Source organism: Mobula hypostoma, chromosome 6 (genome assembly GCF_963921235.1).
Source record: "Mobula hypostoma chromosome 6, sMobHyp1.1, whole genome shotgun sequence".
Taxonomy (NCBI): Eukaryota; Metazoa; Chordata; class Chondrichthyes; order Myliobatiformes; family Myliobatidae; genus Mobula; species Mobula hypostoma.
In genome coordinates this window covers 109,839,712-109,851,509 of record NC_086102.1, presented here as the reverse complement: position 1 = coordinate 109,851,509, position 11,798 = coordinate 109,839,712, and the positions used below count along the sequence as shown (strand labels likewise).

At 43.3% G+C, this 11,798-nt stretch overlaps 1 protein-coding gene across 1 annotated transcript in view; it reads left to right on the top strand.

Annotated features, from left to right (window-relative positions):
- The first annotated feature begins 10,987 nt into the window (after positions 1-10,987).
- ercc3 (excision repair cross-complementation group 3) overlaps positions 10,988-11,798 on the top strand; it is a 31,330-nt gene continuing 30,519 nt past the window's right edge. The window contains exon 1 of the mRNA XM_063051439.1: positions 10,988-11,055. Within this exon, the coding sequence (XP_062907509.1) occupies positions 11,028-11,055 (28 nt within the window). The 5' untranslated portion in view covers positions 10,988-11,027. The remainder of the gene's footprint in view (positions 11,056-11,798) is intronic.

The following is an 11,798-nucleotide window of genomic DNA, read 5'->3' as shown; positions in this document are numbered from 1 at the left end:
CATCATCTCTCATCCTCATTTGCTCCAAAGAGAAAAGCCTTAGCTCTCTCAGTCTATCCTCATAAACCATGCTCTCCAATCTAGGCAGTATCCTGATAATTCTGTGCAACACCTTCTCTCAAGCTTCCACATCTTTCCTATGATGAGGCAACCAGAACTGAACACAATACTCGAAGTGTGGTCTAACTAGGGTTTTATAGAGCTATAACATTACCTTGAGGCTCTCGAACTTATTCTTGTGACTATTGAAGGCCAAAACACCGTATGCCCTATCAACTTGTGCGGTAACATTGAGCTATTTATGTTCTTTTTGCCTCCTTTTAGTCCTAAAGATTGTGCAGTGGGAGTTCTGAAGGGGTATTGTCTATCTGGGAGGGTTTTGCAGATTGGAGTTGGGGCGATGAGAGCTGTATGTAGCAGTAGTTGGGGGTTGTATTTCGGGTTAGTTGGGGTTTACATTCAATTTCAAGTTTGTCGCCTGACTGAACATATATACGACCAAATGAAACCGTGTTCCATGAACAATGCTGCACCCACGAAACATATATCACACAGCACAAAAGGCAAAATATTACCGCAGATAAGTTAATAAAAATATAATTCAACAGGCATGTAGAATTATATTATCGGCTGTGACGTAATTGAGATGAATGGGGGGGGGGGTAGGAGGATTGATCCTGTTGGGATCTTGCAATCATTAAGACAGCTGATTCCCTTCTCTTCCAAAACATTCCAGCTTAACTAGGTTTCCTTGAATTGTTTACTTCTCTGCACCCAACAACCCCCTGTCATACTCCCTCCACCCATGTTTAATTCAAACACTTAAATTTAATGCTATAAGAAAATAGCTTTTTTTTGTTGTTGGGAGGATAAAGTTTGCAATGAAGGCTGAGTGCATTTCTGGTATGGAAAGAGTTGCCCCTCCAAGGGAAGGACAGTTAATTGTGCCGTATCCTAGAGCCCAATTTGATCAGTGCACAGAAAAGTGTGTGTGTGTGTGTGTGTGTGTGTGTGTGTGTATACACATGTGTAACAGTACTGATGAAGGCACTCAACCTTTGACTGTTTATTCATAGATGCTGCCTGACCTACTGAGTTCCTCCAGCATTTTGTGTGTGTTGCTCTAGATTTACAGCATCTGCAGAATCTCTTGTGTTTGTGTGTGTGTGAGTGTGTATATGTGTGCGTGTTGTGTATGTCTGGAACTTACTGAGTGATCTCCATGTCTAATGACTAGAGTCCAAATGTCTCCATTCATTTAGTAGAGAGAGGATTCTTAGACAAGCCCTTGTTTAGCATGAGGGTGTGGCTCACAGTAATTCTTTTTGTTTTGTTCAGTATGGAGAGAAGTTTTGCCTCACGAGCCTGTGAATAAAACACAGGCTCAATCCAAATATTTCTTCTCTTGACAAGGTGTAGGACAGAAATGGATGGTCTGATACACGATGGCATTGAATGCTTCTTCGAGACCAGCTGTCAAACGCCACACATATACAGTGTCAGGCCAAACTCGTTGGCTGGTTGTACATTTTGACTGTATTACATTTAATTGTATAGGTGTATAAAATGTTTGGGATTTTTATTTGTAATTATTCCCGATTGTATTTACCCTCACTGCTATCTGGTTCTTTGTAAAAGAAAGCCATGTTTATATTCGGTTTGTTACCAATAATCCTGTTTCTATGAAATCTGTATATCGATGGTACGCGTTCTTGTTCCAGTCTGATTCTGCATGAGTTCAGTGGGACTAGTTCACAAGAGATTGCCTTTTATGTAGTCCGTGCTATTGGTTTGAAGTGCACAGATCGCTGCTCTGAACTGGATTCTTTCTAGGTCGGAGTCCATGGTATTCAGCACTTTGCAGATCGTTAATAAAACTATTTATTTCACAGCTTTCTGCATTTGTTTGCTTAATAATACCATAAGACGTAGGAGCAGAATTAAGCTATTCAGCCCATCGAGTCTACTCTGCCATTCCATCATAGCTGATTTATTCTCTCTTTCAACCCAATTCTCCTGCCTTCTCCCTATAACCTTTGATGCCCTGACAATTCAAGAACCTATCAATCTGTGCTTTAAATATACCCAATGACTTGGCCTCCACAGCCGTCTGTGGCACTGAATTCCAAAGATTCCCCACACTCCGTCTTAATAGCTTTCCAGTTGTATGATCCTCTGGGTCGGTAAAGGATAACAACAGGAGGCAGCAGCAACCACCAAGACTGCTGCATCTTTCATTTAGAATTGGTTCCATCCAAACTCCAGCTGCTCTTGTTTCCCTAATCCGAACTCTTACAGAACATAGAACATCGCAGCACAGCCCAGCCCAGGCCCTTGAGGCCAAAATGTGCCGACCTTTTAAACTACTCTAGTCAAGCAGCTAGAGTAGAGTAAATCTCTGCATCCTCTCTACAGCTTCCACATCCTCCCTATAATGTTAATACAGAACATAGAACATTACAGCATAGTACAGGCTCTTTGTCCATGATGTTATGTCAGTCTTTTAACCTACTCAAAGATAAATCCAACCCTTTCCTTCTCCATAACCCAACACTTTTCTATAATCCATGTGCCTATCTAAGAGTCTCTAAATGTCCCTAAGGTATGTGCCTCTACCTTCACCCCTGGCAATATGTTCCACACGCCCACCATTCTGTGTTTTAAAAAAAAGAACTACCTCTGACATCTCCCCAATACTTTACTCCCAACCTCCTTTAAATTATACCTCCTGGTATCAGCCATTTCTGCTCTGGGAAAAAGTCTCTGGCTATCCACTTGATCTATGCCTCTTATCATCTTATACAGCTCTATCAAATCACTTCTCATCCTCCTTTGCTCCAAAGAGAAGCCCTAGCTCACTCAACTTGTCCTCATAGGAAATGCCCTCTAATCCAGGCAACATCCTGGTAAATCTCCTCTGCACGCCCTCTAAAGATTCCACATCCTTCCTATAATGTTCTCAGTACTACTTACGTATTTATTTTCATGTGAAAAGTATGTCATCTTATGTACATTGGTTGTTTGTCAGTCATAGAACACAACAGCAAAGAAGCAGGCCCACCTAGTCAGTGCCAGACTATTTATCTGCCTAGTCCCATTGACCTGCACCCAGACCATAGTCCTCTATAACCCCTCCAATCCACTTACTTACCCAAACTCCTGTTAAATGTTGCAATTTAATCTGCACCCACCACTTCCACTGGCAGCTCATTCCACACCCTCACCACCCTCCTCATTTTCCCTCTTAAACATTTCACCTTTTACCCTTAAACTATGATCTCTAGTTCTAGTTTTCACCTAACCTCTGGAAACAAACCTGCTTACATTTTCCCTGTCTATACCCCTTTATGTATACTTCTATCATTTCTCCCCTCATTCTCCTACACTGCTGGGAATAAAGTATTAACGTGTTCAATCTTCCACAGAAACTGCATTGTGGTGAACAGGAAGGCTCTTCAATGGGTAGTCAAAACTGCCCAACACATCACCGACACCATCTTACCTGCCGTCTGGGACATATATACAGAAAAGGGCCAGTAACGTCATGAAGGATCCCACCCACCCTGCTGATGGACTGTTTGTCCCACTCCCATCAGGGAGGAGACCATATAACATCCACGCCAGGACAGTTACTTTCCCCAAGATCAACCCCCGCCACCCACATCTCCATAACCCCAACCACCACTACTTCATCATATCCTGACAGAGTCGCCTTACGTACCGATAATCCTGTGCCTACCATCAGTTTATTGACATACAATCAATGTATATAAGCTATCTTATGCATTTATATTTATCGTGTTTTTTTATTATTATGTTTTTGTGCTGCATTGGGTCCAAGTAACAGTTATGTTGTTCTCCTTTACACTTGTGTACTGAAAATGACATTAAACAATCTTAACTCTTTCCCTATAACTCAGGTCCTCAAGTCCTGGCAATATCTTTGTCTTGTTTATGTATAGTTCTTCTTACTTCTATTGTATTTCTTTCTTTTCCTGTGAATGCCTGCAAGAAATTGAATCTCAGGGTAATATATTGTGTCATATACGTACTTCAATAATAAATTTACTTTGAATTTTGACTTCTAGTCCATTAGAAGTCCCTGCTAGACTTCTAAGTAAAACCAGGCATCCTAGCTACTCTGCATTGACTTCCCATGTCACTTAGAATTGATGTTGAAGTTCTCTTACTTGTTTTTAAAGCTCTCGGTGGTCTGGGGATCAGAGGACATCACGTTATCGTTTTCATTTTATAATCCTGCTCGAGCTCTCGGGTCTTCTTCTGCCGTACTCTTAAATTTAAACAATATCCCTCAAATCAGGTCAGCTTATTTGAACTATGTTCCTAATCTGTGGAATTTAATAGCTAAAACCAGGGGTCCCCAACCTTTTTTGCACTGCGGACTGGTTTAATATTAACAATATTCTTGCAGACCAGCCGACCGTTTTGGGGGGATTAGGGTTGCTAACAGACAACAGTAGCTGTCAAATAAAACTATAAGGGATGCAGACTCAGTTGATACTCTTAAGCACTGGTTCAAAACCTATTTATTTAACCTTGCTTTTAACCAACATCGTTTTGCCTTTTATTTTCATGTTTGCACTTTATCCCATTATAAGGCACTACATCATTTATATGAAAAGTGCTCCATTAATGTTGTTGTTATTACTTTTTAACTGACCTCCAGCCTCAGCAGCACACGGGGGAGAACTCTGAATTCCCACTACTCTGTGAAAAGATGCTTCCTGGCAGTACTTCTGAATGGCCTGATGCTGACTTTAAGTCTACACTTTCTTGCTCTCGACTCCCTCCTCGAGTCATAGTCAGGTAGCACAGGAACAGGCCTTTTGGCTCAACTCGTCCATATTGACCAAGATGTCCATCCAAGCTGAAACCCATCTGACCATCTTTCGCCCAAATCCCTCTAAATCTTTCCTTAATGTGTACCTATCCATGTGCCTTTTAAATGTTGTTAATGTACCTGCCTTAATGAGATTGGCAGCTCATTCTATATGTCTACTCCCCTGTGTGAAGAATTTGCCCCTCAGGTCTTGTTTAAATCTTTCCCCTTTCACCTTAAACTTATGCCATCTAGATTGTGATCCCCTTTCCCGGGGAAAAAGACTGTGTTCTTGCACCCTATCTATGCCCCTCGTGATTTTAAGTACCACTATAAAGCTACTCCTCCAAGAAATGAAATCCAAGCTTGCCCCGCCTCTTCCTAATAACTCAGGCCCACTTGTCCTGGCAACACTCTTGTAAACCCTCTTTGCACTCCTTCCAGCTTAAAGGACATCTTTATCTTTGTCACACGTACATCAAAAAACAGTGAAATACGACGTTCGCGTCAAACAATCATCACAGTCTGAGGATGTGTTGTGCCCCCAACTATCACCATGCTTCTGGCAGTAAGGTAGTACGCCCTCGACTTACTAACCCTAACCTGTACCCTTCTGCAAAGTGAAAGAAAACCAGAGCACCTGTTGGAAACTGGTACAGTCATGAAGAGAATATCCAAATTCCTTATGGACAGTGGCAGATATGCAACCCTGATTGCGGTTGCTGGTACTGTAAACATTACACCAATCGCTATATTACTGTGCTGTACCTTTCCTGCAACAAATTGAATAAATTTATACAGTGTTCCTAACTATAAGAAATCCTCTCCCCCCTTTTAATTGTATTAGCCCCTTAAAACATCTTGGATACCTCAATAACTGCTGAATTCAGATATGGAATTCAAAGTTAACTTCAACAACTGTTTTCTCCACAGGTGTAATTATTGCACCACTCCAATCTTTCCTGACTGACCTGTTGATTAATGTCCTACCTTTTATCATAAGTTCTCCCTGTGGCCAAGTGGTTTCATCCTGGTTCTCTGGACTCCTCCCACAGTCCAAAGACGCACAGGTTGGTAAATGAATTGGTCACTGTAAAGTGTCCTGTGATTATGCTAGGGTTAAATAGGTGGGTTGCTGGGTGGTGTAGCTCACTGGGTTGAAAGGTCTGTGCACTCTGTTTCACAACATCAAATAAATAGAATTAGGCTATTTGGCCCATTGAGCCTTCTTCACCATTATGGCTGATTTATTTTCCCTCTCAACCCCATTCTTCTGCCTTTACCCTGTAACCATTGACACTCTTACTGATCAAGAACCTGTCAACCTCCGCCTTAAGTACACCCAACAACTTGGCCTCCGCAGCCGTCTGTGGCAATGAATTCCACAGATTCACTACCTTCTGGCTAAAGAAATTCTTTCTCATCTCCATTTTATCTCCCTGAGTGATCTCAACCAAGTCAACAGTGTACAAGTACAAAAGTATAACTGCAGTGTTGAATCATAGCAAGGAGGCAACTCTCACACACCTCAAGTATCTGCCTCACTTTCCCAGTTTCTGTTTACTGTAGTCACTGGGATATACTTTCTGCTTTGCATACAATCAAAAGTTACAGAGCATCAATTAGTTACATAGATACATAGCATCAGGTAAACAGCATTCACCAGATAAACAAATATAAATTATAAATTACAACATTTTACAAGAAAGTGACTGTGGGGCTAAGCACAGATCCAAAGTGATATTCAAGTTTGCTGACAACACCACTGTTGTTCACTGAATCAAAGCTGGTGACAAATCGGCATTTAGGAGGGAGACCAAAAATCTGGTCTCGTTGTCCTGGCCACAACAAAAACCTCCCACTCAGTGTTTACAAAACCAAATAGCTGATTATCGACTACAGGAGGAGGAAACCAGAGGTCTGTAAGCCAGTCCTCTTCAGGGGATCAGAGGTGGAGAGTGTCAGTAACTTTAAATTCCTCAACTGTACATAAATAATAGATACGAAAAACAAGACAAACTGTGCAAGTACAAAATAAAATTAAATTTAGTCATAGATAACAGTGAAAACAGATTTCTTGATTGTGAATCCATCATTTGTGGATTCAGTGTTGAGGTGAGTGAAGTTATCCACGCTGGTTTAGGAACCTGATAGTTGAAGGGAAGTAACTGTTCCTAACATGGTGGTGTGGGACTAAGGCTCATGTACCTCCTTCCTGATGGCAACAGTGAGAAGAGCGCCTAGCCTGGGTGGAGGGGGTCCCTGATGATGAATGCTAGTTTTTGTAGCAGCACTCCTTGTAGTTGTGTTCAATAGCAGGGAGAGCTTTTCCTGTAATGGACTGGGCTGTATCCACTAATATTTGTAAGCTTTTCTGTTCATGGACATTGGTGTTTCCATAACAGGCTGAAATCATTCCTAATCAAGAACATCTCCTTTAAAAATACTCAATGACTTGGCCTCCATAGCCATCTGTGACAATGAATTTCACAGATCCACCACCCTCTGGATAAAGATATTCCTTCTCATCTCAGTTCGAGATGAACCTCCCTCTATTCTGAGACTGTGCCCACTAGCCCTAGACTCACTCATTATAGGAAATATTCTCTTTACATCCACTCTACTTCAATATTCAAAGCTTTCAATGCGATCTCTCCTCATTCTTCAAAACTGCAATGACTGCAGGACCAGAGCCATCACGTGCTCCTCATATGTTAATCCTTTCAATCACTGAAATCATTCTCGTGAACCTCCTCTGGACCCTCTCCAATGCCAGCACATCTTTTCTAAGATAAGGAGCCCAAAACTGCTCACAATACTCCCAAGTGTGGTCTGACCAGTGCTTTATAAAGCCTTAGCATTACATACTTGTTCTTATATTCTAGTCCTCTAGAAATAAATGCTAATATTGCACTTGCCTTCCTTACCACTGAATCAACCTGCAAGTTAACCTTCAGGGAATCTTGCACAAGGACCCCAAGTTCCTTTGCACCTCTGATTTTTGAATGTTTTCCCTGTTTAGAAAAGTCTACACCTTTATTCTTCTGCCGAAGTGCGTACCGTACATTTCCCGACAGTATATTCCATCAGCCACTTCTTTGCCTATTCTCCTGATCTGTCTAAGTCCTCTGCAGACTCCCTCCTTCCTCAACACTATCTGTCCCTCCACCTACCTCTGTATCCTCTGCAAACTTGGCCACAAAGCCATCAATTCTGAATAAAACTTTTGGTTTCCACATTGATATTATTGGCTAGCTTCCCTTCATGTATTTTTTCTCTCCTTATGGCTTTTTTAGTTGCCTTCTGTTGGTTTTTAAAAGCTTCTCAGTCCCCTAACTTCCAACTAATTTTTGCTATATTTTATGCCCTCTCTTTTGCTTTAATGCTGTCTTTCATTTCCCTTGTCAGCAAGTTACCTCATCCTCCCTTTAGAATACCTCTTCATCTTTGGAATGTATCTATCCTGCATCTTCTGAATTGTCCCCACAAGCTCCAACCGTTGCTGTTCTGCCGTCATCCCGCTAGTGTTCCCTTCCAATAAACTTTGGTCAGCTCCTCTCATGCCTCTGTAAATCCCTTTACTCCACTCTAATACTGATACTTCTGACTTTATCTTCTCTGTCTCTAACTGCAAAGGGTGTTCAATCATATTATGATTACTGATTCCCAAGGTTTCCTTTATCTTAAGCTCCCTAATCGAATCTAGTTCATTACACAATACCCAATCCAGAATAGATTTTCCCCTAGTGGACTCAACCCACGAGGTGCTCTAAAAAGCCATCTCGTAGATATTCTACTAATTCCCTCTCTTGGGATCCAGCACCAACCTGATTTTCCCAATCTATGTGCATACTGAAACTCCCCATGACTATTGTAATATTGCTCTTTTTACATGCCTTTTGTCCTATTGTAATTTATAATCCACATCTTGGCTACTGTTTGAAGGCACGTATCTAACTCCCTTCAGGGTCTTTTTACCTTTGCAATTTTTAAATTCTATCCACAAGGATTCCACATCTTCCAACCTTATGTCACCCTTAAGGATTTGATTTCATTTTTTTAACCAACAGAGCCACCCCACTCCCTCTGCCTACCTGCCTATCCTTTTGATACAATGTGTATCCTTGGATGTTGAGTTCCCAACTATGATCATCTTTCAGCCACGACTCAATGATGCCCACAATGTCATACCAGCCAATCTGAGACTGTGCTACAAGATCATCTACCTCATTCCATATTGTGTACATTCAAATATAACACCTTTAGTCCTGTATTCATCACCCATTTCAATTTTGCCTCGTGTTACAATTTAACTCATTCCACTGACTGCAATTTTGCCCTATCATCTGCCTGTCTCAGCTTTCTCACAGTCTCACTACAACAGCTTGTATACCAACTGCCCCATCCTGACCCCATCCTCACCCCATCACTCCAGTTCCCATCCCTCTGCCAAATTATTTTAAACTTTCCCCAACAGCTCATTGATTGATGCTGTTTTGTTTCTTTGTACCTACTGTGAATGCCCATCAGAAAATAAATCTTAGGGTAGGATATGACAATTTTGATAATAAATTTAATTTGAACTTTAAAATTTTGAAGGACACAATTAGAACAAAAACTCAAATACATTTTAGTGCAAGGTGATCAAAGTGGTCATAGCATTGTTGAAGTGTCATGCTTAGGGTTTTACCAGGTGGTTCAAGAACCGGATGGCTGAAGTAGCTGTTCTTAACAACACACACAAAAATGCTGGAGGAACTCAGCAGGCCAGGCAGCATCTATGGAAAAGAGTAAACAGTCGATGTTTCAGGCTGAGACCTTTCATCAGGACAGGAAAAAAAAGAGAAGTAGAGGAACAAGGTGGGGGGAGGGGAGGAAGAAGTACAAGGTGATAGGTAAAACCAAGAGAGGGGAAGTTAGTTGGTGAAAGAGATAAAGGATGGAAAAAAGGGGGAATCCGAGACGAGAGGATAGAAGACCATGGAAGAAGGGGAAATGATAGGAGCATCAGAGGGAGGTGATAGGGAGGGATGGAGATAAGGTGAGGGAGGGAAACTGGAATGGTGAAGAGGACAATTACCAGAACTTCGAGAAATCAATGTTCAACACATCTGAGTAGCCCCAACCTGATGGTATGAATATCGATTTCTCAAAATTCCGGTAATAGCCACCCCCCCCACCTTTCATCATTCCCATTTCCCTCTCTCAGTTTACCTCCTTACCTGCCCTTCACCTCCCCCTGATGCTCCTCCCCCTTCCCTTTCCTCCATGGTATTCTACCCTCTCTCTGATCAGATGCCCCTTTTCATCAATCCTTTATCTCTGTCATCAACTAACTTCCCAGCTCTTTGCTTCACCCCTCTCCCGGTTTCACCTATCACCTACTACCTTGTAATTCTTCCTCTCCTCCCACCTTCTTACTCTGACTCCTCTTGTTTCTCCAGACCTGATGAAGGGTTTCGGTCCGATACATCGACTGTTAACTCTTTTCTATAGACGCTGCCTGGCCTGCTGAGTTCCTCCAGCATCTGCAGACTTTTTCGTGTTTGCGTAGTTGTTCTTAGACCCGGCGATGAGGGACTTGAAGTTTTTGTAGCCCCTGCCCGATGGGAGCTGGGAAAAGATGCCATGAAATACGATTATAGGGAACGTGCTCCAGCGTCTTTACTTTCTAATGACGATAAGGGGGTTCGGCTTTCAATCTTTGACAGGTGAAGGCTCAACTCTGGAATGCTGCGTGAATCTGGAACATAACAGCCTTCGGGCCAGCCAGTCGTCCAGATCAACCACCACCCATTTACACTGATCCTATTTTATTCTCTGCACATTCTCATCAATCCCCTCCCCAGATTCTACCTATGCCCAAGGGACAATTTACAGCGGCCAAATAAACCACCAACAGGAGAGGGAGAAAGCTACTCATTCTACGCCGGAGTCCGGTACCGAACCTGCGGCATTGGCCTAGGATCCCGGCTACGCCATCTAGTATCGCGATGATATGCGCAGCCCACGGCCGAAGACAGCGGTGTTGTAGCGGCTACCGGCAACCGACGGCTTTGCACATGCTCAGAGACATAACAGCGGCTGCCGGCAGCAGAGATTTGAGCATGCTCGATGGGTTTGCCTCAACTCCCGGCCGCTGAAGCGTCGCGCATGCTCGGTGGCTTTGCTGCGGTCGCCGGGCGCCATGGGCAAAAAGGACAAGGGGGAGCGAGGTGAGGTCCAGCGCCGTTTCCGTCGATAGCCCCCCATTAGCGTATGCACAGCACCGAGCTCACAGACAGCCCCAGCCACGGTTCAGGGTCCGGGCCTCACCCCGGGTTTTTGCTCTGCGTACCCGACCACAGGCTCCAGTCTCTGCCCAGCACCCGGCCTGTTCCCCGCCCAACCCACGGTCTCAGTTGGGGCTGGACCCGAAACCTCGACTGTCCGTTTCCCTTCATAGATCATAAACGCAAGAGATTCTGCAGGCGCTGGAAATCTTGAGCATCACACACAAAATGCTGGAGGAGCGCAGCAGGTCAGGCAGCATCTATGGATGAGAATAAACGTTGGACAATTCGGCCAAGCCCCCTTCGACCCCGGAGCCTCAAGCTGAGACGTCAACTACCCATTTCCGTCCGCGAGAGTTCCTCCAGTGATTTGGGTGTTGACCCGGGACTCATCGTGGTCCCTGACCAACTCCATCCTCCTTCCCATTCCCCTGAAAGCCCCTTACTCCAACCTTCGTGGGCCTGACCCTAACCTTTCCGTTTCCCTGTCCTGATGTTGGTGTATTTGGAACAAGTAATGCCCCCTCATCCCTGAAGATTAATTTACAGGTTGAGGAAGGTAATGCAATGTTGCGTTCACTTCAAGAGGACGAGGATATAAAAGCAAGGGTGTAAAGCTGAGGTTTTATAAGGCATTGGTCAGTCTACATTTGGAGTATTGTGAAGGGTTTTGAGCCCTTATCTAA